At 38.7% G+C, this 27357-nt stretch overlaps 1 protein-coding gene across 2 annotated transcripts; it reads right to left on the bottom strand.

Annotated features, from left to right (window-relative positions):
* LOC108597744 (trissin receptor) lies at positions 1–26947 on the bottom strand. 2 transcript variants are annotated; one of them, XM_033293295.1, is made up of 9 exons: positions 26572–26947; positions 12322–13027; positions 8959–9103; positions 6771–6930; positions 4826–5026; positions 4282–4641; positions 2740–3002; positions 184–403; positions 1–111 (listed from the first exon to the last, which is right to left on the bottom strand). In XM_033293295.1, exons 2-9 carry the CDS (start codon positions 13004–13006, stop codon positions 61–63), a joined length of 2085 nt encoding a protein of 694 aa, XP_033149186.1. In that variant the 5' UTR covers positions 13007–13027; positions 26572–26947; the 3' UTR covers positions 1–60. The 2 variants fall into 2 exon arrangements, with proteins under 2 accessions (XP_033149186.1, XP_017839949.2); XM_017984460.2 differs by lacking the exons at positions 12322–13027; positions 26572–26947 and adding an exon at positions 9402–9481.
* Between the last annotated feature and the right edge of the window lie 410 nt (positions 26948–27357).

Genomic DNA, 27357 nt, shown 5'->3' on the forward strand with positions numbered 1-27357 from the left:
TTTGCCTCACTAGGTGCGACGGCCGAAGAGCTTGAAGGCGGACTTCCAGCAGTATGGCCATCATAGCTGCTCGTTGCCAATATGTGTTGTATCCGTTGGCAGCGAGTGGGTCTAGAGAGTGAGAGAGAAAGACAGAGTGTGTCTAAGCAAGCTCAAGATACTTGAAAGGTGAGCTGCATTTACCTGCAGCGCCTTGCGCTTGTGATGCATCGATGAATTGGAAGATGATTTGCCCTTGCCCTTCTTCCAGGAGCACAGCAGCAGCTCCTTCATGCCCTTGCGAAAATTGCGACTGAGAAACGCATAGAGCAGCGGATTAACGCCCGAATTGAAGTACGTGACCAGAAAGGTGAGCGGCGTTAGCAGCGCATTAAAATTGGAATCACCGCGATACGAACGTGACCTGCAAAATACATAAACATTTATTTACATTTATTTAACACACACACACACATGCACATGTTGAGTAGTGAAGCATAAATATTTATTTTGTATGCAAATTATATTTACTTAAATTAAAGCAGCTGTATTAGTTTACTTTGACTTTTCGCTGCCACTGACCACCAGTCGTCAGTCAGAGAGTCAGTCAGTCAGTCAGCGCTGCAATTACCTAAACCACTTGAGCTTAAGTTTCGGTCAGTTCGTATTTTTGCTACCTGCACTAAGTTATGAAGTTTTGCGCGCCAGCAACTTGAGTTGACAAGCAAGTGGAAAGTTTTGGCGCCGCCCTGAAGTAGGCAACAGAACTTTGACTTGTACACAGCATGCAAAGCATAGTGTGAAATTTATATAGAGAGTATGTCTTAGTCTTCTAAGCCACAGCAGCGAGTACAAACTTTTCGCTTACCAACTGGACAAGCGAAAACTTTTGTGCAAAAAGCTGTCGAAAATGTTTTGCGTTGTTTGCCTGTTTACAGTTCGCGTTGCACTTGCAACGGATTTGTGTGTGTGTGTGTGTGTGCCACACGCCGTAAACAACGGCCCAGCGGGGTCGGGCTGATTGCCCTACTCTAAACTTTTATTTTTAAAGTGTTCGCCCAGCAAATTGACTTGGCAACTTGAAGGCGTCTTCCAAATTGATGCATAGACAGCCAAGCAAACAAATCCCACGCTAGCCAGTTGGCAATTTCTCTATTTCTCTATAAATAAGCGTAAATTAGGGCTAGCCTATGGTCAGCGACCAGCTGCGTTATTAGCACATAATGAGCACGTGCCGCTCGTTTTGTTGCTGACAGATAGACAGACATTGAGATTGAGAAAAATATGACATTTAAGTTTGCTCGTTTAGCCAAGCGCTACAAATTCTTCGAATTTGTAATATTTAAGTAGTTTGCCAGCTTTACATTTATTGCTAATAATTTTTTAGCATGCTCGACAGACTTTATTACAAAAATAAATGATTTTACTCACAGACTTGCTTGACTGCTGCTGCAAAATGCATTTTGGCATTTAGCGAAATAAATCTAGAACATGCATAAATATTTCAGAAAATTTGTGGCGCATATAACTCAAATTTATTTGCTAACTGCAGCAAATAAAGAAATACTACAGCAGCTCGAAATAATTGAGATTTATGCTGAACTTGAGCTGTCATAGGCGCTGGCGCGTATTTTGTTTTGTTTACTTTCCATTTCGATTTATATTTCTCTCTGCCAATGGCCAAGGACAATGGCATTAAATTGGTTCCTATTGCGACTGTTGTCTGTTTCGATCTTCTCTGACACTGTCACAATTTTCAGGCAATTATCGAGCTCTCACTCACATGTTCGTAACACTTCCGTATAATGCGCAGTCAAAAGCCTGGCGTTAAATAAAAAAAGATGTGTCCTCTCATCTTGGCAGCAATACACAAATCTATAAATATTTTTTGCGTATCTTTGCTGTGGGTCAGCTCTTGACACTAAACGATTTTCAATACCTATAGGTCTCGTTATTCGATTTGTTTTTACACGACAGTTGTCATTCAAGCAATAAATGTCAGATGTCAACCAAATAATATGCATAAAGTCAAACTATGGCTAAAGGCTAGCGAATTAGCAAATAAAACGTTGCTAGCTGAAAAGGAAATTTGCGAATTTATTGCTTGATTTGTTAGCTAACAACTTGATTTTTTGCAAGTGAAATATTTATGTTTACTATAATATTTATAGCTTATAAAAATAACAAATAAAAATACAAGCAAATAATATTCAATGCTATAAACTATGCCAAGTAATTTAATTTACTTTACATTCTGTTGAAATTCGTAAGATATCTGGTTATGTTTATCATTTCTGCTGCTTTAATATAATTATAATGTTTATTTATTGATCTAAAATGAAGCATGGCTAAACGTGTTGTATTCTTAATTATATTTAATTCCTAGTCATCAACTAAATCAACGGAAATGTATTTGCTTTATATGTTTTATAATTTGATTTCTGTAATGTTTACTCGTTTCGTTTAACCTAAACAAAACCCCAAGGACGCAGTCTGCATAATAATTTGGCAGTATATACGTTAAGTATAAGGCCTAGAGCAGAAAAGGAAATCAGGCTGCTGCTGCTGCCATTTGGGCCACTTCAATTGACAACTTAATTGTTTGGCAGGCCTGGCGACAGCTGGCCTCAGGTCTATGCAAATGTCTGTTTGTTGTTTGCATAATGTTGGACAAAAAAGAACGAGAAGCAAAAATAATGATGCTGTGGGTGGGTGGTGGCTTGGGTGTGGATTTTCGGGTCTGATTGCTATTTAACTTACCAGTATTGCCACATTTTGCGTGCATGATAGGGCAGATTGCATAGCGCAAATGTCAGCACAAATATTATCAACATGCGGACGACGCCGCGGCGGGCGCGCAGCACGTTGCTGGATGAGTGCGACATGTGTGTGGCACCGCCAACGGCAACGCCTACGGTGGTGCCGCCTCCATTGCCTTGCCGCTGGTTATGTGTGTGGGAGTGATGGTAGAAGCTCGTTTTGCGACAAGCGCTCACAATGGGACGATCCGCCTCCAGCGAGACCTGCATGAGTAATGGATTACAACAAAAGTTTCATTTAGTCAGCGCTTCAGCTGGGGCATAGAAAAGCGATGCAGACTTGAGCATAAAATTTAGTTTGGTGCGCAAATTATTAGCATTGAGTGTAAATATGATGGACAAAAATATTTTTACACAGACTACACACGGCAAAGAACAGAGAGAGAGAGAGAGAGAGAGAGAGGGAGAGAAAAAACATTGAAACTCAAAAAAATAGTTGTGTACAGCTTGTTGCTATTTGTTATTATTGTCATTACTGCCATTTTTCATTGCTAGCAGCAACCAAAAAATAAATATTACGCTTGATTGATGATTCAATGTGGCGGCTTGTTTGTTGTGTGTATGAAATCATAGACATGCTCTGGCGGTTCAATTGAGGTTAAGTAAGTGGCTGTTTGAAATATATATTTTATTGCGCATACGCCATTCTGGCCGGACAGCTGCCTGCCAACTGGTCAGTTGGCTGTGCAATTTCTCGCACCGCCCAACTTGCAATAAGTAGTTAAGTTTTCCACTGCAGCAGTTGCAAGTTGGCTGGCAGCTGTCAATACATTTAATCCGCATTGACACCTGCAGCTAATGCTGCCTGGACAAATTGCCAGCCATAAGTAGCGACCAAACTTGGGCAAATTGAAAAGTTTGCACAAGTTTGGCACAACTGTTGTATATGAAATATATATAGCGAGTTCAACAGACTAAAAAAGTTTATATTTTTATAAAAATTATTGTTATATATTGGCTAGCGACTGAAGTGAATTGGAATTGGATTTGGAATTGAGAGAGTTGCAGACATATTCAATCAGATCTCAGTTTGAAGAGTCGAATACAATTTTAATGTTTTCCAATGTTGCACACTTTTATTTTAGAGCAAGTTGTGTATAAGACAAACTCATTTGCTATATATACTTTATCTTTTTTATATTGTGTTCGCACTACAATCAAAGTGATTTCAATTGTTTGCTCTATCAATTTCATCAGAGCTGGCATTCAAGCAAGCTCTACTCTATTTTATTATATTTCTTGCAATAGTTGCTGCCTCTTGCCAAAGCTGCTCGTGCACAATTAATTGCCACCGGCGCCAAGCTGTCCCACAAGTGCGCTAAATATTTATGCACGAGCACATTAAAATTAGTTTGCTTTAGACAAGCAAGCACAGGTAATGCCCCCAACGCAAAGACACAAGCAGTTGTTGCTGTTGTTGTTGTTGCTGTTTTTGTTGCTTCTGCTGCACCCTTGGGGTAAGCAACTGGTTCTGGTCACTTACCTGGCTCTCGGTGATGCTGACGCCGCGCTTCTCATATTTGCTGCTATGTTTACGTGACAAGGACGTGGCGCTGCTGCTGGCGGAAGCAAGTGTTGCTGCTGCTACGCCGCCCGCTGTTGTTGTGGCAGCCAGCTGATGTTGCTGCTGCTGCTGCTGCTGATGGAGATGATGCGGATGCGCGTGCTGGTGTACATGATGATGGTGATGGTACATGCTGTTATGCAGGCTCATGATATTTTCCTGCGACTGCTGCTGCTGCTGCTGCTTTTGATGCTGCTGCTGGTGTTGCTGCTGTGTGAGGTGGGGTGTAAGGCCACGCGAGCTACGCCAGAGCGCAATGGCTATCTTGCTATAGAGCACCTACACATCAATTGCAAAAATGTTTATAAATAGTATCATAATAGCCATAATAAGCTTAGTCATTATTTTATACAAAACTGCAACGCAACAACACGAGCGTGCCGCGTGGCACGTTGCACGTTGCAGCTATCGCATTACAATTGTGCACAGACACAGACACAGAAATAGAAATAGAACTACTCACAGTCATGACCAGCAATGGCATCACATAGAGCAGCACAAAGTTAATCAAGTCCAGCACCTTGGAGTTGAACATTTCGCGATCGAGCACACAGATCTCCTCCTCCTGCCCATCCTCGGTGTGGACATTCTTGATGGTCTTGCTGAAGACGAACTTGGGCGTTGAGTAGACAGCCGATGTTATCCAAACGGTGACAATAACCATCTGCAAAGTATATACGTTATGTTTAAGTTTAAACACGCAAAGCATTTTAGCCTAATTGGCAGGCCTTGAATGGCTTGGCATTCTTTAATTGGCTTCATCAGCATTAACAAATGCATATTTAGTTTGTAAATTGTTTCGACTCGACTCGACTCGGCCAATAGACAAAAACTTTTGCCATTATGCTCCAATTATAGCCACACAGCCAAACCCATACTCATATTTAAACCTTGATATAGTCGTCCAGGGTCTGTGTAAAAAAAGTTTCTCTTTCGCCCAGCAGACTATTAAGCCTTTGGCAAGGGCTCACATTAACTTTTTGCCTGCCATTTAATAAGTTTCATTAGCGTGCAAATTGCGGTCAGAATGGGTATCAAAGCTATTAGAATGAATATACATACATATAACTGGCAACTAGCAAATTTGCCATAACATTTCTTTGTTATTATAAACAATTGCTGGCTAAGCATCATTAAATTGCTCGTTGCAATCGCTCAAGTATTTTCGCTGATAACGGACTGGGCTTGAATATCAATATGCTGAACGGAAAATTTGAAAATAAATATTGATACTAGTAGTATATGTCTCGCCAATCGTACGATATCGATACTCAGCAGTTGAGAGTACAAAATATTTATGCTTAAGCTCAGCTTGTAGCTTTCTTTGCATTTGCAAACTGCCACTGCAGTCAGTTTGATTTTGATCTACAAAGGGCTTAGACGTATTTAAAGTGAATTAAGAAAATGCTTAATTTTGCATTGATGTGTATATTGCTTCTTTTAATCAACCAGCATTTAAAGAGCGTAACTGAGTCGCAAATAGCCAGCGATGCGACTGATGAAATTCTAAGCAATAACAGAATGGACGCTACTGAACTAACAGCAGCTCTAGCTGCATTAAAGAAGCTGAAGACTCTCTTGTCTGCCCATGAGCTGCAAATAGTTGCTAATAAAGCAACCATTGCTAAGCAGAAGCAAAGAATTGACCTCTTGAATGCCAAAGTCAGCCAAGTTATAGAATCTAACAGCGCCAAGAATGTGGAAATAGCCAAGATCACTGCCGATGCCAGGCATAATAATTGTCAGCATGTCAATAGCTGCCGTCTCGAGCTGGACTGTGATTCTGCGCCGCTTGGATGGCAGCATTAACTTCAATCGTAGCTGGCTTGAGCATAAGCATGGCTTCGGCGACTTGAACGCTGAGTTTTTCATAAAATAAATAGAGAAATTGCTTTTTTATTTTGTATATTCAGCTGGCACTTTTAAGCAAACATTTGAAATGTTTACTGCAGGCTGTGAATTGGCAAATTGATGGAATGTATACTTAACTTACTTAAAACTTAATGCATGATGGCTTGGGTACAGCACATTTGACAGAGACAATGACAATAGCTGACTAAATAATTGTTAGAAGCGATTGGTCGCTTGGTAATTGTGGTGGACATTGAATTTATGTTCAATACTTATGCATACTACAGTATTTCTCAATATAAAAATTTAAGTGCCGTCTACTCCACTTTGGAAGCCATTAAGAGCATTGTAATGATCTAGATCTAGGCCAGCAATTGTCATAAGCTCTAAGCAACAAAATCGATTTGTTTTCTATTCTTAAGCTAACGTGACTAGGACGCATAAAATTTACAAGCAATTTGTTGAATTTTGACAAGAGCAACTTTTAGTTGATTATCATTATGATATTTAATGGCTGGCCTAAGTGTTTATTAATCACTTAGTGCCTTTGTACTTACCCTTAGACGTGCCGCAGTTAAAATTTGTTTGCATGTTATTGGATGCACAATGGCGAAATAGCGTTCCATGCAGATGACGACAAGTATAAAAATTGATGCCGTATAGCTGAGTGAGTGCACAAATTGATACATGCGGCATAGAAACTCGCCAAAGACCCAGCTGCAAGTAGATAATGGCAAAGGTGCAAAGTTATTAACATTTTCTAGCAATAGAGATTGTTGTTGAGCGGCATAAAATGTTATGTGCCACGCCCACCGCAAACTAATGCGACATTAAAGGTGTCATTAGTACCTTCGTGCTGGCTGCCTGACTGCCTGCCTGCCTCTCTTTTATTATTGCATTATATTTATGGCATGGCACTTGGAGCCAAAGGATCATTGTGCCTGGGGATTAGCACGTAATTCTATTTTGTGGCTCGCTCGCTGTCTCGCTCTCTCTTTTTGTTGTTGTTGTGACAACAAGTGTGATTTTCAGTCTTGCTTTTATACATTTTTTTGTCCTGCTACGCATAAAAAATTATTGCTTAACGTTATTGTATTTTTTTTTCTTCTGCTATTTTTGCAGCAGGTGCCAGACATAAAAAATATTTTGGCTACTTGAGCGCAGATTACTTAGCGCTCAGAGCCTTCGAAATATTTGAGGATTATCAAATTAGATTAAGTGCAATTCCAAGCAGCGTTTTTGCTTAAAGCAACATGTGGCTGTTACTTTAAGTAATTTCCATAGTTTTCTTTTTATGCGCACATTATTTTTTCCTTTTTTATGTACAAACTTTGCCCACATATTAGCTGCTCTGCATAAATAGATGAGATTATGAACCCACCCACCCAACTTACATATTAGACTTTTATTATGTTAATTGACTGCCAGCAAGTCGAGTTCTCAGCATTATTTTGGTTTGTATTAAAATATGCAGTTTGCATAAATAATATGCAAATGTGTTTATTTTACATTTAAGGGCAAGTTCATGTTACACATGTAAATATTAAATTTGGATAAACATATTTGCACTTGCATAAACGAAAATTGGCAACACTTGAACAATTTCGGCCAATTATTAATTGTACTGAATTTATTATTATTTGTGCAATGGCGCGTCGCACACGCAAATGCAAAAATATATAAACAAATTGCGTACTTAAACACACATATATAAATGCACAATAAGCTTTATTTTAGGCTCGTAAACATTTGCTATATTTAATGCACTTAAATTAGATTTTTATGGTCAGAAAGTGCAAAATTTTGTTTGCTATTGAGTGTCTCTGGCTAAGCGGGAAATATTTGATTTTATTACATTTTCAGTTACAAAGTGCATTTTAGCATTATCTGCTATATATATATGAAACTGTTTAAGAATGTTGCAATTGCTGTACACAAAAGTATTGGGAAAATACAAATATGCAATGCAAATATTTCTGCACAAAGCTAAATATTTTGTTAGACAATTTTAGTTAATGAATGCCAAACTAATGTTTGCAATTGCTGCTTCCAATATGCTTGTCAAATTCATTCATTAATTTAATTAGGTAGCAAATAAAAGCAGAGCGTGCTCGATTGTTCAGCGAGCAGCCGTTAACTGTTGAACAATTAAAGGCTGCAAATTCAATTACGCTGCAAAAAAAAAAAAAAGGGAAAATCTAATAAAAACCACTAGCAAATTGTTTGTCTGCACTGACGTGGCGGTTATCTATAATGTATAGAACACAAAGTGTGCATAACAAATGGGCAGCAAGAGAGCACGAAGCAGGTAAATGTTGCGCATACGCCATGTTGCGGCATATTAAAAAAATAGCAACAGGCAACTGGCCTGTATACGTGACATGCCAGCAACTGCAGCCTTAGCATACATATGTATGTGTGTGTGTGTGTGTGCAGAATGTTAAAGATTCAATTGCGAAATAAAAACTTAAAGTTCATATACAGCGCATAATATTGAGTTGAGAGTTTGCTCACTTTCAAATTATACCACTGAGCATATCACGCTTGTATTTGCTTTTGCAACAGAGGCACGTGGCACGTAGCAAAGGTGTTTTAGTTGTCGCTGTTGCTGTTGCAAGTTGAATTCACTCTTGCATGACACTGGACGTTAACTGACAGCTAAGTTTCAGTTTCAACGTTGCCCTGCATAATAATCAGCGAATCCACAGACACTTTAAAATATTCTAGGACTAGTTTAAGACTTACCTGTCTATCAGATATATGGAAAGATTTTGCATGACACAAAAGAGACCCACGCAGAAGTCGGCAAAGGCCAAGTTGGCCAGAAAAAAGTTCGTGATGGAGCGCAGGCGTCTGGAGAGTGTAACCACCAATATCACCAGCAAATTGCCTGCAAGGAGACAGAGAAAGAGAGTGAACGAAATGCAGATAAAATAATTTCAAACAAATGACAAAAACAAAAGCTCTAAATGCAACTATAGTTCTAGGCCACTGGGGAGATATTAAAAATGTTAACAAAATATTTTGGCAGGTGACAAGCCAACAGTGCAACCGCAACGGTGGCAAGGGGGGCGGCAGCTTGAGTTGTAGCTGCATTTGTAGGCTAGAAACTTTTGCCTCGACAGTTGCTGGCACGGGGTGTAGCAGCAGCAACTTTTTGCAGTCAGTGTACGTTTTGGATGACAAACACATTTTGCGGCACATTCCCTTGACATTTTGGTTTAATGTTGCGTTCCAAAGTTTGTTTTAATTAGGGGTTATGTTCTAGCATTCTAAATATGATGCTGTCTCATTTGGTAAGCTTGACTGGGCTTAATTAAATGCAAACTCTCAACTGTTTAGCTAAAATTAAGTGACAGCAACTAGACAAAGCGACAGGCTCCAAAGGCTACTTGTTTAAGAACTTAAGCCAATAATTTTTAGTAGTTTGGATTTTATCTATGCTTTTTATGCTGCAGCTGCTGATATTAAATATTTTCTCGTAAATTTGACACACATCAAAATATGCTCAGAACTTAACATTTTCGCCGAGTCTGACAACATATCAACTTGAAATGAAAGACGCGCAAACAAAAAGTTTTACAACACATGTTGTATGTAAGTAGATCAATGAATGGCAAGAGCAAGGGCATTCTTTATTACTTACATAAAAGTGACGCACCCTACTCCTGCCTCAGCACTTGCTTTGGCAACTGCACAGCATATATACTATATAGAAATTTATTTCTTTTTTTTTTCTGTGCACCCTTGAAATATTTTGTTGTTGTGCGCTTTGAAGTAATTAAAAAAGTTTCGCTTTTCGTTGCTTGTTTTTGGCCATGTAAGTGGCAAACGGAAAATAATAAATTTGTACACGAGAATTTCCAAAAAAATAAGCATGTTGTCTGCAATTGTTGTCCCATGCATAGCACCGAACACTAAACACACAATGTGTGCCTAAGCTATTTGAACTAACAGGTATTATAATTTATATGCGACACGCCCAACCGCATAGCATATGAAAAATGTATGCTAAACTAAAGCAATAAATTAAATCATTTACAATTTGTATGCAATCGTTGTTGCTGTTGTATGCCATTATGTAATTTGAAACCGTAATCGGTTTGCCCAAAATATTTCAATGCATTTTTAATGCAGCATTTATGAAAATTGTTATTTCAATCCATTGAATTGCCTTAAAGCGCGCTCCAGCCCTCTGGGCTCGGCTGTGTTAACTCTGTCTGGTTGATGTGGCAACAGCCAACATCTTGGCTCGTGGCACCACCTGGCCACAAGCTGCGGTCTCTTGCATTAATGGTTATGATTATGGCGGCACAAGCTATTACATTAAACAGCTTATAATATAATCAAATGAGTTTCACAGTCTGTGCGTAGGTGTGCTAATAATATTCATATAATGCAACTATTATAGCAAAGCAGCCTAATTCGATTTGGCAAATATATATATAAAGCTATTACTATAAAATTAACAAAATATAATATAGAAAATATAGTGCTGATAAGCAAAACGAGTTTCTGCGTAGCTTGAAAATCTGATTGGACTTAATGAAGCTTTAAAATTATTGCTATTAAAAATAATTGCATTGACTTTCTAAGAAACAAGCGACGCGTGGCAAAAATTAATTAAAATTTCATTGCATTGTGCGTCTTTTCTTTACATTATCCAATTGTGAAATTAATATATATAAGTAAGTCATTATTTCTTATGCGTGTATATAACTCAAACTTGTAATGAGCTTTTTCTCTGAATTTGTAATAAGCTGCACGTTATGCAGTTGTTGGCCTTGATCGCGCAGCTGCTGCACACACATTACGTATACGACCCGCAAACAAATTGCAGCAATTAGAGCTGCGAAATTTCGCTTATCGATGGTACTTAATAACAGACGCATTCAAGCTCCTTCGCTTAGCTCCCAGATTGCAATTAAAATGACAAATGCCAGAATCAATTATGACATTGGCACATTGCTGCTGCCAACTGTAAGCCAAAAAAAAAAGAAAGAAAAACTGCTGTATGTCTAATAAACACTTTGTTGTTTGCTTTTTGTTTTGCAGACTTTTTTGTAGCTCGGGCTTGTCTAGTTTGTTGTTGCGGCCAGCGGTTGTGGTGCAGGCTATGACAGGCGCTTTATTGTCCTTTTGCTGTTGCATGGGGCGACAATGTTACTGTTACTGTTACTGTTGCCACTAATTGCTGCACCCAGGGGGGTGCAGCATTCGTCGCTGCAGCAAACAAAACGCTTAATTTCATTGCACTGCACTCGCTTTTAGCATAAGCTCGCTTGAAATTGCTAAGCCTGCAATTTAAATAAAACAAAAACTCAACTGAGCATTGCGGGTAATGTGGGCAAAGCTCTAAAGCAAACAAATGCGAAAAGTTTGCCATAGCACAACTAGTTTTGCCACATTAAATTTCATTTGTCTGAAAGCTTTAAGAGCAGTTGGGAAAAGTTTTGGCAACTTATCATTATATGCGTGAACGATTATGTATATTATCATAATAAGCTGCGCTTAACGATTAATCAAACGCCTACGCAAACAACTTTTCTATAAAGCCAATACTGAGAGCTTTGGCTGAAGTGTCCCACAGAAAGCAGCAAACGTTAACAACTTGTCCTTACAAAGGACCAGCAAGCAGCCAAACCCCAAATGGCTGGTCGAGCGCACTGACCACAATAGCACCCGACAGAGCCTTTTGTGCGCTCTGTTGCTGTTGGCAATTTTTTATAGCCAGGCACAGAGCTTTGATTAATTGGCAAGTCAGCAGTTAACAGAGACAACAAGCGAGCATACAAAAAAGCCAGCCGCAAAGCAAGAAAACAAACCAACAAACAAATAAACAAATAAAACAAAACAAAAATTAGCAGCAACTAACAAAAAACGAAAAGAGTCTAAGCGTCTAATGTGAGATTTATTTTGCTGTAGGCCGACAAAGCACTTAGGGTCAAACTTGATTAATATGCATTAAAATGCTTTAAATTAGTTGGGATTTAATTTAAAGCTTGATTAAGTTAAGCCTAACGCGCAGCGGCGTTTGACAGCATTAAAATTAATTGACTGTGAATTTGATTGACGCTGAGCCTTAAAAACTTTTGTGTTCTCACTTACCAAAAAAGCAACAGCAGAAGACAATGGTGTAGAGCGTTATAAATATAATGCGCACATCGGTGCGATCAAATATATATTCACTGGTATTATCCGCATCCTCCTCATCCAGCGGCTCCAGTCCGGTTGATTGCTTAGTCAGCTCAGCCAGCGCTGTGGTCAAAGTGGGCGCTAACGAGTTGATTGTTGTCTCCTCAACGAGCAGCGTTAAATTTGTGCTGGCGTTCATATTGGTTGCTGTTGTTGCTGCTGCTGCTGCTATCAGGCTGCTGCTATCGTTTGCGGCCGATGCCAAAGAGCAGTCCATTAATAGGATCTGCACTGAAAGCAGAAGCATGAAAAGCCACGGAAATGCGCGAATGCCACTGCTGGGTATTAGCACAGACTTTGGGGTGGGCTCTGCTAGTTGCTGCTGCTGCTGCTGCTGTTGTTGTTGTTGTTGTTGTAAGCCGGAAATGCCATAATTTGTAGCTGCAGACCGTGTGGCTATGTTGCTGCTGCTGTTTTGATTATGTGGCTCATTATTATTATCATCATCATCTTCATAAGCTGCTGATATGTTTGTCCTGGAACTTTGGCGCACTTGTTTATGTTCTCGGCTGCTCGGCGCTGCTTCGGCTTCCGCTTCCTGTTGCCTAGAGTAGCGCTGGCGCTGCCAGGACGACCAGAGCGTGCGAGCGCTCAACATAATGCTAATAATGTGTTGCAGCTGTAATAAACGCAAATGAAAGAGAAAATGAGCAAAAATGCCAAAAGAAAATCTAGTTAGCTATGTAATATCTCTAGTGCTTGCCACTTGCTGTTCGCTGTTGGCTGTTCGCTGTCTAATGGTAAACACTAGATGAAAGCCAGCCCAACCACCAAGCCCATCAAGCACTTAAATCTGATTAATATTTACTGAGCGCAACGCATAGTTATCTGCCGCGCCTCGAACAGCAAGTTGCATGTTTTAATTACGCATACGCAGCGTTGCGCATATAGATAAGCGACAGCTCAAATTAAAAGCGCAGCTGTTTGCTTATTAAAACAACATTGCCAAAGGCTTCATGCCAACTATTTGTGGATTGTATATTCAAGGCACTAAGATAAATATTGAAAATATTAAAGTTCTAACTCAAAAAATATTTCATCCAAATATTTGATTTCGTTGTAATTCCAGTGTAAAATGCGCACTGCAAAGTCCAATAACATATTTATACAAGTCATAACTAGGCGAAGAGTAACGACTAAGTTCGCCTTTGGCTGTTGATGTGCAACACAATCTTTGTTTGTTTATGCAACAAAAGGTTTTGTATAGTTTCTGTGAAATTTTAACAATAACAGCATTGAAGCAACATCAATAACAAATTCGAATTCTTTTAATTTGAACAAAGCGCAGGTATGAAGCGATTGTGCGATTCTTATGTATTGATGTTAAAAACAAAGTTGCATCATTACATTTCGGATGTTTGACTTTCTGTCTTTGTCATTTTTTGAATTAAGTAATATTGAAAATCGCAAATCGAAATCGGAAGCAATTTCGTTGAGTTACAGCTTATTAAAGATTGATATTTCACAAAAAATTGTCGAGTTTGTTTACTATTTTGTTCATAACTTTGCAAAAAATTTGTAACGTAAAAAATATAAATATTTATATTAACATTTCCTTTAAAAAAAAAGAAGCAATTTCACATAAACATGTTTCTATTACAAAGTCTAATGCAATTTTCAGATGTCAAACATAAAATTTAACGTTCCCATTTTTATAAACTTGTGTGACTATATATCTCACGAGTCTAACAAGGTAGCGATAAAACTCTGAAATCGGATTCCATTTCGCTATATTACAGCCTCTGAAAAATTGAAAATTCACACAAGAAATTTGCTTGTTATTACTGTTTTGTTGCATAACTTCGCCAAACAATTTTATATTAAACATTTTGCGCTCATTTTAATAGTGCACTCAATATAAAAATGGTATAAATGAGTTGTGCGGATTTTTTTAGCCGATTTATGGGCTTCGCAAGTTCCGAAATTAAACAAAATGTACTCTGCAAGCTTTAGTTTATTGCCAATAACTTGTGTAAATAATTTTTTCCTAAATCAAAACACATAATATTTTATTAGTACTCATGAGTAAATTAAGCCTAAAAACACTTCTGTGCGAACACTTTTGGCGGAGATATAGCTTTTTGGCAAAAATTTTAAGGGGTTACATCACGTTTTTTGTCAAAATATCGAAAGTCTTAAAACTTCCAAGTTTGAATGCAGTTTTATTCTTATGCATATCACGAGCCTAACATGACATGAAACTCCGCAATCGGATGCAATTTCGCTGAATTACGGCTGATCAAAGTGCGATATTCACAAAAAATTGTCTTGTAGCTACTATTTGTCCCATGAACTTCCCCCAAAATAATTTTAAATCATTCAATCTTAATCATTTTAATTGTGCTTTCCACGCCAAACATAAGGATAGAACAATAAGATCGGATTTTTTTAGCTGAGTTAACCTTCGGAAAGTTTGAAATTTAAGCAAAAAGTAGCTCTTGGCATGATTTATTGCAATAACTTGTCAAAAATTTTTTATTGATCAAGACTTAAACAGCATATTTTATTTACATCTCCTAATCAATAAGCCAAAAAAACTCTTCAGTGCGACTTTTTTTTAGCTCAGATATAGCTTATCAAAGCTTAAGACTGATCAGAAATTAATACAGCAGCATAACTTGCCTCAACATTTTTCCGCTGATCAAACAGAAGAGCAAATGTTTACAAATAAAACGCAAAGTGTTTAATTTAAAATGAACAATGTTCATTTAGAAGTTTTAGTGTTTAATTTAAAACGAACTATATTCATTTTGAATGTGACAGTTCAATTTGAATTGGGTAAAACTGAACGTGGATGAAATGTCGTAGGTAAGTATATGGTAAGTAGGGTAAGTATTTTCTCATAAGATTGTTAATTGCTTGGCTTTGTATTTTCTAAAGCATACTCATTATTATTGCGTATGCGACACCAATACAAGCAGCACTAGTCAGAGAAATCCACTTGATTGACATGACTTAATAAAATGGTCGAGCAGAAATAGTTTGCACTGAGCCGCAGGCAAATTTAATTTCTCTTGTCCTTTGCCTGCTTGAATTGTTTGCACAGAAAGTGTTTATATGATAAATATGTAAAACATTTAATATAAAGAGCAATACATTTGTCAATATTTATTTGCATCGAAGTCTGTGCGTGTTAAGCTTCTAAATTAATCTATGATGAACTCAAAGTATAATCAAACATGAATGTTGCAATTGTATTTAATTGTTCACACAGCTTTGCATTTGTAATTAGAACAACTAAAATCTAGCAGCTAAGCTGTTATTATTTATATAAATGTAGCGCACTCGTTCACGTTCTACATTAGGCTGCGCCTATTTGGTTTGAGTCGTAAAATAAATGTGACAATTTGTTGCTTGACTGTTTGAGTTATCACCAGTAAAAGTTGTTCCCTCTCTGCTGCGCTGCGCTGTGCAAATTGACATTTTATGCTTATTATAAAGCAAAATATATATGCGTGTACAAGTCCCATGATGATTCAACATTCTTTTAATTACTTGATAGTTATTTTTACTTGTGTGTGCGTGTGTGTGTGTGTGTAAACGAGTCGCTATTAATTAGAGCACGTACACAGCGGCAGCGACAAAAAGCAAAACCAGCCAATAATCAAAGCTATGAAGAGTGGGCAGGGCAGGATGTATGTGTGTGCTATAAGGACATATCCTTGCACTTGATGCACGCGCATAATAAGCAACTAAAACGTGTCGCATATTAAAATTATGACAAGAAAATGATTGAATATAAAATGAAGGGAAAGTGTTGCGTTGCGCTGAGTTAAAATCCTTGTGGCACAGCTGTGGCATTTGCGAGACAAATGTTTTATTAATGCTCATTATTAAGGCAAAGCTTAATTAAAAAGCACAGCAGACACACAGCAAATAGACAAAGCGGAAATAAGCTTAAGCAACAATAGAATGCTGTGTGGCTAGGTCACGACTTTCAGCGCCAAGTCTAAGTGGCTTGAGCTTAGTGATATGGCCAATGGAAAGGTCAGAAGGCAAAGCAATCCTATCAAGATGAAGACTCAACGCTGCAGGTTGCTTTGAAGTAATTAAATTTATTCGTAAATTTAAATTAAGCATAAACTTTTGATATTATTAGCTCCAAGTACTTGCCACTGATATTTGTAAGCAGACATAAAAGCGTATAGCTGTCGGTTCAGTTTAAATGCGCATTGTCAAGCTCAATTAGAGGCCTCACGACGCCCCCCCCACAAGAAAGGCGAGCACAAGAAGGATAAGCGGACTACCAAGTAGCCAAGCACCACTCAAATACAAAATGAAGCAACGCCAACTGAGCAGAGAGCGCGCTGCTTCGCTTGGCGCCATTTTGTGGGTCAAACAGCAAAGAACTGCAATTAAAGCCAGCACTTGATTGCCTTAAATTATAATTAATGAGGCCGATAAAGGAAAAGTGCAACAAGCACACAACTCGAGTTTATTGAGCAGCAAATGCATTGCAGAAATGTTTTCCAACTCTTTGCTAATTATGCTAGATCGATTCTAACTATTTGCTCTGGCCATTGCTCAAACATTTCTTGTCCTTCGTCCTGGTATGCTCAGCAAACTATGCTGGTATGCGCTGAATGCCAATAAGCATGCAATGTGTCGCACATACAGTGAACACTCGCAATTACAACTATAGCCGATTTTTGTATTAGATTAAAATTACAATACAATTTTTATTTTCATAATGAAATGCGCATACAAATCGTCAGCGTTATGTAATTAAATATACATTGAAACTCTTCTTTTATTTTAATGTTAAGTCTATGCTTTGCCAAAATGAAGTTGTGGCTTGCTGACTGCCTGTGCTGCCAGAATCTTATAAGCAAAAATAGCTAGATTTGGGGAAAAAAAGTTGCTAAAAGTTAAGTAAAAATTGCTAGAAAACTCTATGTTTTTTTTTGTTGTCTAGTCAAATGAGTTAATATATAGAACTGGCAAGCTTTAATTGGTGCGTATATTTCAATATCAATAGCGAAGCAAGCAAGAAAAAGATAGCAAGAGCTAAGTGAGCTCAGCTGCTTATCTGCTTTTACACATGCGCACATGAGGAGGCCGCCCATGTAATTTAATCTTGGTTTTACACTCTCAGCAGTCGAAGTGCTCCGAGCGAATTAAAATGAACATGAAAGCAGCGCAGCCATTAGCTGTGTAGGTTCAGCTGCTTATCTTTTAAAAAGTTGCTAAAGTTGAAAACTGGCTAAAATAGCAATTTAATTGCTAAACTAGCATCACTGCTGACTACAATTAACTGCCAAAGTTTATACTTGTAAATGGGAAAATCTACAAACATTTTATTGAGTTGAAATCTTTTGCATTTCGGAGAATCATTTTGTTAAGTAGCTGTGCCAATAGTAATGTTGATTTAATAGTATCCAGAATATAATTTGTAATTGAAATATTAAAGAAGAAAGAATATAAACGTAACCGATTGTTATACATATTCAGTTGCTGCTTAACATTCTGTTCTAATATATTAATAATATCAAATGAAATGTAAATAAATATTCTAAATAAAATGCACACATTCATTGCGAGTGTTCACTTTACTCAGTTGGCGCATCAATGTTTAGCGTACACAGCTGACAACTTCACACGACTGTCCCATGAACTAACATTGTTACATGCAGGCGCGTGTGTCTGTCTGTGTGTGTGTATGTGTGTGTGTGTGTCACGCTAAGTCCAACAAACAGCACTAAATAGTTTTGCATCCTTGCTGGCTGAGCTGAGTGCTTTGCATAGGAGTCACAATTGCAGCTGGCGTTGGGCTTCGGCTTTGGCTTGGGCTTGGGCGTTGCCAAGGCATTGGGATTACACTCGTGCTAAGTCATCTGACATGCTGCTGCTTAAGCTTTGTTTGCTCACCTGCCAGGTGTGGCATTTTCTTAGTTTTGTTTTTCGCTTTTCTACAATACCATGGATGCACTTGTTATACAAAGGCAAACGGAAAAAGCTTAATGCACTCAATAACACCAAAGGCTCTGCATATATATAGAGAGAGAGAGAGAGTTAAAGTGGCACATGGCAAGCCTAAACTACCAAACAATTTAGTTTTTGTTGCAGCATTAGCAATTAGCTGAGGCATTTCATGCTACCTATTGTCAGTTGGCATTAAAAGTGGCGCTGTGGCTTACTTTAAGCTGCTTTGCAGCAAGTTTTGTGCCATTCAAAGCTAAATAAACTTCTTGCTGTTGCTGTTGGCAGTCCGCGGTTGTGGATTTTAAGCACCTGCGCTAAATAGTTTGTCAGCCACGGCGGAGTCTCTAACTTCCGCAAGCGGAAATTGTTTGACGCTTTAATGAGCCAAGTGTCGCTGGCAGAGCTCGGAGCCGTTGCCGTTGTGTGATTTAATTAAAATCAGCAGCTGCAAGCTGCAAAGGCAACTTGAGTTGATTTCGCTGCGCTCAGCTGTCTGTGAAACGATTTAAGTTGGCATAATGGCTATGCTGATTGAATTAGATTTCACTAGCCCATAAATCTATATATTTTTATATATGCTCAGCATTAGGCAAACGCCATTTTGTTGGCCCAATTGCATGCCAAGTAATCGTTCATGTTATTTGTGTCTTGCCTGCTGCCAAAATCCAATTGCCAAAAGCTGCTCAGCAAATTGTTCGTTCAATTTTAATGCACAAGTATCACGCAAAAAGGCCAACGACAGCATGCAAGCAACTTAAATGCCAGCCAGCCAGCCAACCAACCAACTTGTGCGCAAGTTGCATGCCACTGCAGCCAAAAAAACTCATTACAAGTTGCAGTCAGCAAACAAATTCAACGGAAGTTGTTGCTGCTGTTGTTGTCACATACTTTTGCTGCTTGCCATGTTTGCCTAAATTGTGCTGAAGCAAGCACATTAGCTCGTAATTGAGTATTCAAGCTATGAAATATGTTAACATGTAAAAAAAAAAGAGCGAAAAGTGGAAATGCAACTTGACATGTGAGCCATGGCCAAAAGCCGGACGGACATGCCGGCCGCTGAGTGGCCTCATGATAATTTTGATTTATGCGCTGACGCCTTTTTGGCTGCCAACCAAAACTACAAACTGTCCCACATGTGCGCAGCTTTAATAAAATTGATTTTACATTTTATTTAGCAAAAGACACTTGTCTGCGGTCTACGCTGCGTCGCAATCAACTAACGCAAACTAACGCACTCTAACGCGTGACCTTGACCACCTTGTGGCCTTTGTTTGGCCGATTGCTAGCGAGTTTATGCGCCCAGCCAGCCCATCAGACCAGCAATTTGTGCAAGGCAATTGCTTAAGCCAACAATTCTTGTTGCATATTTATAGCAGCAATTGCAATTTATAAGGCTGAAACGCCCAAGACGTTGGGCTGACTGCAATTTACATTAAATTTCTATTAAATTTGTTAAAGCTGCTGCGAAATTTTTTTCGCTTTGTGTTTGCCCCTGAGGCTGTACAGCTGGGGATTATGCAAAGTTTTGACGCCTCAAAATGGCGAATAACGCGACTTGCGAAACTTTTTTATGCTGTGCAGATTCCTGTGACCGAAAGGCGTGCGACACAATTGAAGCGGCTGCGAAAAATCGACGCGGATTGCCGGAAATTTTTGCGTTAAAATATGCAAAGAGCAGCGTGAAAATAAGTTTTGAAGTAAAATGAATATTTATTATGCAACTGATAGCAGAAATTTGATGCTTATAATCAAATTAGAGCAGCAATCTTGATGCATTTTATGCACAATTGCATATCAAGTATACGCCTTAAAGCCGCACACAAATTAAATTGCAATTCATGTGTAAGCCACAACAAGCAAAAACTACACTAGACCAAGACAATGGCAACAGCAACAACAACAACAACAACAACAACCACAAAAAGCAAACAAAAGCATTAAGACAGCTGCTCACTTGGCGTTAATTTGCGTAAACAAAAGGAAAGCAACTGTCGGCAAACAGCAAGGATTAACTGCAGCTAAGACCCAGCTCAAGCTCAAGCTCTAAAGCTAGGCCTGTTGATGTGTGTTGCGGTCTCATTGCTTGACATTGCCCTTCAGGCACAGCAACTCGATAATTAAATAAGAACGCTCTCTGGCTTAAAGCATAAATCTCAGATTATCAAATATAAAGGTGCAACAGCAGCTCGAACTTCGACATTTTTGGCAATTTACGGGCAGCCAATGCTGATTTAGCGCATATGTGTTCCACTATAAATTCTTATTTTGCAATTGCAACTCGCAGTGCAGTGCGCGCAGCAGTAACCACAAGCTCTATATGTGTGTGTGTGTGTGTGGGTGTTATTGGTTTTGTGTGGTAAGCAAATTAACCATGAAAGTTATTATTGCAGAGTTTCCAATTTACTCAAATATTGCTATTAAATATATATAGATATTTTTTATGTTAAAAACCACAATTGCTATTATTCAATTCATGAAGTTTTAATGCGAAACTTTGTGAGCAGCAGTGAGAGCGAGCAGCTGCCATGGAATTGTTAGCAGCTTGTCGAGCATGAAAGCTACAGAGTTCAGCCGAAGTAATTGTGCCGCGCACTCCAAAAGTTGCCAAATGAATACGCATGTAATTCGAGAACTACTGTCTAGCATATTAAGAGGCGTGTTTGGCATTGAATGAAATATGAGGCTCATTAATTAGCTACAAGCGTTGGCCGCAGGACCTTGAATTCCAGCCAGCTCGATGGCCATTTATCAAGCTCTCGAGCTGTGCTCTACTATTGTCTTGGCAATATTGTGGCTATGTACATATTACAATATAATTATTATGATGATGCCAGCTGCTTGGCAGAAAAGTTTGCGCCAAGCGAATTAATCAACGCAAAGCCCAAGCAAATTCCTATGAAGATGTCTGCGACAAAAGCCATAAAATAATAACAAAGTCGTTGGCCGCAGTACTAGTCGCAATTGATGCTAATCAAATTGCAAATGTCGCACATTCGCAAGTCAAGCATACGCCACGTGTGACTGCAAGATAAGACACTGCGCTCGATTGACACTTATAGAGTTAAGTTTGCATTAACTAAACGCAGCCACAAGCCCTTTGGTCGTATTAAATGCTTCAGTTGCGTTAAATTGACAATTGGCAACGTTCGCTTTGAGTTGGAGTTGACAGCTAAGCTGCAAATAATTAAAGGGTAGCTCCATTGATTTTTATACCAACCAGCCAGCCAGCCAGCCAGCCAGCCAGTCAGCCTGCCAGCCAAGAGTCCCAAGGCCATCCAGACACGTGGCGCTCGGCACTGTCACAATATTGTCATTTGATGTTCACTCTTATCTCTGCATTGAGCATCACATGTGGCCTTGCGGCATATCCTGTAGCCGCCATCACCTGCTACACACTCACACTCACACACACACTGACACAGACAAACACACACATATGCATGCATAAGTGTATCTGCTTAGCGGCATCTTTTTGGCACATGCTGTTTAACTGCGCGTAATGCTTGAGCAGGCGAAAATTGATTTTGTTTTGCGTGCCTTAAATTTAATTTATGCACTCAGCCACAAGGAGAAATGTGATTTGCACGCTGGGTTTATGATGGCCACTTTGTTGTTGCTCTGTTTTTTCTCTCTTGCTTGAAATGCTCCCACGTTATCTTTTTTTGTTAACCTAAATTTATGTCCTGGCGTAAAAGCATCGCAATTTATAGCCAAACATTTGTCTCTGCTGCCAGCTCTTGGCGACGCTTCGCCTCGGCAGTCTCGCCAGCAGGTGAACTTTTGGCAAGTTATTGTGTAGCACTTGGTGTGTCCTCGACAAGTCCTCGACATGCAAGTGCAAGTTTAATTAAAATTGTCATTTAAATGCGGTAGACTGTGAAACAAGGACAAGGTTTAAATTAAATCTCCGTCCGCTTTGATTGCGCTCGGACCGACGTTGAGGGAATTGTTTTTACATTTTGGTAAATCAAATTAAATGCCTGCCTGCTTCTCACACACGCTAATTGCACGTGTCAGACAGACGGACTTACATTGCGAACAAGCACAAATTTAATGCGTGCCTTCGGGGCAGCCAGACTTAAAGCCAGCGTATAATTGAAGCACTTGATTTAATGCTGTAATTATCTACAAAGTGTTGCATAAATTCCTTAAGCACTCAATTGTTCAATTTAGTACGCGCGCTCATAAACAAAAAGAATTATAGATAAAAGCTTAGATTAATGCTTTAGCCAGCAGCGTCAGCGCTTAATGTTGCGCTATTATTTTTCTTTATTTTTCTTTTTAATTTAATTGCAACAATGCGTGGGGTCAAACAATACAAGTTTTGCCTCAAGTTTACATTAGTCCTGCGTGTGCTTGTGTGTTTGTCTGTTCGTGAGTATGCGCATCCTGTTCTCTGCTGTCTGTTGCCACTTTTGGCGCTGGCACTGGCACTGGCACTGGCATTAAGTGTAGCTCACACTTGTTTTTAACATATATAGCGAATTGTTGTGCGCATTCGTTTTGGCAGTTTTATAGTCAAAGCTGCGGTCGCTACAGTCAGATAAAAATCCACTTAAAATCGTAGCAGCCAAAGTTGCTTTTCTTTTCTTTACGAACTAACAAAGCAACAAGGTCATATATACTATAAATTCAAGCTACTCCAAGTCACTTAATTTGCCATGCCATGCACCTGCTGAAATTCAAATCGCTTGCTGTAGATCCTATTACATTCTAACTAAATGAAAAATCTTCAAACTTGCTTCAGTTAGCTGAATATTCAATTATTCCTGCCACACACACGCCCATTTAATTCTCGCAAAGTTGTCAAAGTCTCTCTTGTTTGCCAGATAGACAATACCCGGCAATTGCTTGTCCATTTAGTGACAGACAGTTTATTGGAATTAATGGCATGCGAATCAAAGAGCAGAGCACGGCAATTTAATGTTTTTAGTTTTGCTTTGATTGTTGTTGTTTCAGTTTGGCTTTTCGTTTGCCAGCTTTGAAATGCTTAGCCAATTAAATTAATACAACTGGCAAGCAATAAAGATTATACAGATATTAATAAATTAACAAAAGAGACGCTCAAGCTTGCGTTTACTCTTATTGCTGCCTTGCGAAATATTATCGACTGTTTTGGCTTCCTGCTGTGACTTTTGCCCTTGCCTGACTATAAAGTTGCGTTTGTTATTTTGTTACTTATTTGGCTTTTACGTGTTCGCCTCAAGACATTGTGGCTGTGGCTTGCATAATCAGCTGGCATGTTGCGCAACTAATTGGCCAAAGCCAAAGCGATATTAAAGTTCACAGCATTATGCAAATGACTGAGTATGAATGCAGTGTAAGTGGCTTAATGAATGCATTGCATTAAATTGCGTGACGTGCGAGTCAAAAACGCAAAAGCCACAGACACTGCGGCAAAATATCGTAGTTGACAGCTTATTTGCCAGGACCAAGAGTTCTGGTCGAAGGTCACAGGTCGTAGTTCGAAGCCAGAGCCTTGGAGCCAGCGTTGATTATTGTTTAAATAATATATGCGTAAATAATTTTCCTTGCAAATTGACAGCTGTTCGAGTGAATTGCATTACGTATACGCCATATTAGCCACGCAAAGGCCAGCGCTCAATAAAATATCAATTTGTAAGCGGGCTCAACAAATATGCGGAAGCGGCTAATAATAGTTAAATATAAATTGTGTGCTGTGTGTTGTTTGTTAACTGCCAATCATAGTAGCGATATATTCTTCGTCTAGACAGCATAAATGAGCGGGCAATGTAAGTATTTATTGATTCATTTTATTAAGCAGCGTATGATTACATGAAATTAAGTGAAATACGATAAAAATGCAAGCAGCCTAAGCAAATGATAAATGCCCAGCGGTGTTTAACATTAGCCATGTTGCCATTGCTCTAAACAAATAAACGTCCGAAGGGCTTGCTCACGCTAAGAAAACAAACACACACACATATGTACGCACACTTGCTCATTAATATGCTCAGTTAAGCCAAAAAACAAAACAGTAAGCAGCAGTAGTAGACAAATATGTTTATTTGGGTTACTAAGTACACAAACGAGAAGGCGAAAGCACACACAAAGCACAGAGAAATGCATAGTAAATATGATAAATTGATGAGGTCTCTGCTTGCCCCATAAATAGTTGTTGAAGGGGTAAATATGGCGGCAAAAAGCCAACAGACTTGAACTGATTTAATGCGACGATAATGGCAGGCAAATTAAATTGGATTAATAAGCAGGTAGGCAGACACTGTTTGGCTTTGATTGTACTCAGCTGTTATCGCAGCCAAATACACAAATAAGTATATGCAAACGTATGCAAATTATAGCCATAAGTTAGCCTCAGCTTGGGGGACACGCGTCAAATTTATGACCCACACATATGCAACAGACATGGCTTAATAATATGAAAATTTTATACAGTTTGTAGCTCATTTGCAAGCCTAAGCGTAGTCATTGTGGATTAGCTATCAGCTTAGACATAGTTCTTGGTAGACAAGCAGCCGTAGCAGTTTATTGTAGTCAAATGACAAGAACTGAGAGAACAAAAGCTTTGGCACTCGCTTGGCATGCCCTGTTGCAAATTCTAGTGAAATAGCTAATGCAAACTGTATGGAATTTGTGCTTTTGTTTGATTGAAGAAGATTTTAATATGAAAATACTTAAAATAATACAAATCACTTGGGGGCGTGTGTGCCTGGAATTGAAAATGCTTGTTGTTATGGCTAAAACAGCTCCAAACCATAAACTAAAGCTAGTTATTGTAGTTTTTATAGTCTACTTACGGGGGCGGTGTGCTGGGCGTGCCTTTTTACGACCACAAGCAAAAGTGCTGTATTAAAAACGGAAGCGGAAATGCATTTTTATGGCTTGCATGCCATATTGACTTGTATGGCAACGGGCCGAACTTTAAGCTCCCAGCGCAACAGAGCTCTGCCCTGCTTCCAATATTATTGGCTCGACTCGAACAAATATTTCACAGTAAATTTATCTGGGCAGTGCCAACAGCTACTGCCTAGACTACCAAAAATTGCTTATTTTCTGTTTGTTGTTGGCTATTGCTGGCGTTGCCTATTGCAACGGAGTGCAATATTAAAAATTCCACAAATGCTATGCAGGCTACCTCAGATGTTGCTATTGCAATTGCAGTTGCTGCTCTGAGGCGGTTTGTTCATCAAGTAGCCTTCGATGCGGGCTAATTTGGTATGCCAAGCACTCGAACTATTGCAAAATAAGCAGCTTACTTCGATCGACTATTTTCATAAATTGATTTTGCTATGTGCACTGCTTACAATTAACGCAAGTGCCTTAATAAGCAATTCAATTTTATTTGTTTTTTGGTGGCACAGCTTATAGATAATAAATGAAACAATCACTTAAGGTGGCAACTTAATTAAATATCGCTACCAGGTTAGCGTTCGGAGAATCTCAGTCAATGTTGACAATGTTTGTCATTTGCGCTTCATTTGCTTTTTATAGACACTGCGGGCTCAAATCGAATGCTGTCTGTCTGTTCCGTCGCTCTGTCTGCAGACGAAGTGGGGCCCCCACTTCCGTGCTCTTAGCTTGTGCGGCAAAATTACCGGAAATGTGTGTGCTTTGTGGTTTTATTTGGTTCAAGTGAAAAAGCACTTATACACACACACACACAGACAGAACATTTATATGGCAGTTTAGCGGCCAAAAGTTGTAACCAAAATGATAATTCGTGTTATGCAAACTGAAATCCTTTTGCTTGTCAACTGTTGATATGAAGATCTTATGCGCTGTCGAGCAGCAAACACACACAGCTTAGCCAAAGTTTTTGGCGATTATGCAGGACAGAGAACTTTAGCTAACAAAGTTTGTTGTTTGTGTGCTGCATAAATTGATAATCAAATATTTAATAAATTTTACACCTGTGTGCAGGTGGCGGATATCAAATCAAGCCAAAGTTATCTGCGCCTGCATTTGAAGTGGCTGGGCTTAATTTTTATTTTGCAGCTTAACGGCCTTTTTTAAAATCCAAACACGCACGCAAATCAGCAAAAAAGCAAAACTTTTGTACCTTCATTTTCAGAACCCTCTGCTCGGATCTGAGGCACGTGATTCGATGACATTTTGAGCAATGCGAGAGATAATCAGCAAAAACCCATCGGCGCACACGTTCACAGCAGCGTTTGCGTTTCGCATTACAAATTAAAAGTGCCAAGCGTCGAAATTGAATTAACAAAACTCTTGATTGAAATATTCATGTCTATGATTTACCTAAAAGCCTTAGCGTCTGTTTAATTCTCACTGCAGCTCTAACTGCTGCTGCTGCTACCGCTGCTGATGTCGTTGACAAATGTCCGTTGTCGCACTTGCGTGCGTTTTATTTTAGTTTCTGTCCTCTTGACTCTTGACGACAGCTACACTACTTGACTAGGTTAGCTGCTTCGGTTCGCATTGTCGTTGGGTCTGGTTATTTTGCGTTGCTTTTCTTTTCTTTTTTGCTCAAGCTTTTCAAATGGCTAGTTTTTCACATGATTTAACATGCATAGCGCAATTACACAGGACTTTTGTTTCAGTTGTCTTTATGCATGGGAAATTTCTCGACTTTCACTTTTTAAAGTCCCGACAATCAAGTCTTTTGATTTTTGAAGCGTTAGCGGTAATTGAATTGTAGACTTCAAGCTCAAATGTTTATTATATTTAAATTAAATTTACTTTCGGTATTTATTAAAATAACAATTTATTTGTCTGTTTTCACAACTGCACAGAATTTATTTAAATAATTTTAGCTTTAGACACTTAAAGCGTTTTAAACAATTTATAAAATTAATTGAGCACTTAGTTTACAGCTTATTTATAATTGTTTTAAACTATTTTAATTTGGCAATTAAAGCAATTTTTGAATATTTTAAAAATAGTTTTTTTCTTAATTGAAATATTTTGTAGCTTAAAGAAATCTCACTATTTATTTATTCACAGCTTTTTATGAAAAACTTTTTGTAGCACTTTTATTTTATTTTAAAATGAATAATTTTTGCATAATAATTTTCAAACGATTTT

This window comes from Drosophila busckii, chromosome 2L (genome assembly GCF_011750605.1).
Source record: "Drosophila busckii strain San Diego stock center, stock number 13000-0081.31 chromosome 2L, ASM1175060v1, whole genome shotgun sequence".
NCBI lineage: Eukaryota > Metazoa > Arthropoda > Insecta > Diptera > Drosophilidae > Drosophila > Drosophila busckii.

Bases quoted from the DNA above. Each gene is read 5' to 3' on its own strand.
- LOC108597744 (XM_033293295.1), bottom strand. From the start codon at position 13,006: ATGTTGAGCGCTCGCACGCTCTGGTCGTCCTGGCAGCGCCAGCGCTAC. The intron at 5,027-6,770 runs GTAAGTACAAAG...TATACTTTGCAG, and splicing joins TAACTGCGGCACGTCTAAGG to ATGGTTATTGTCACCGTTTG. The intron at 4,642-4,825 runs GTGAGTAGTTCT...ATTGATGTGTAG, and splicing joins TGCCATTGCTGGTCATGACT to GTGCTCTATAGCAAGATAGC.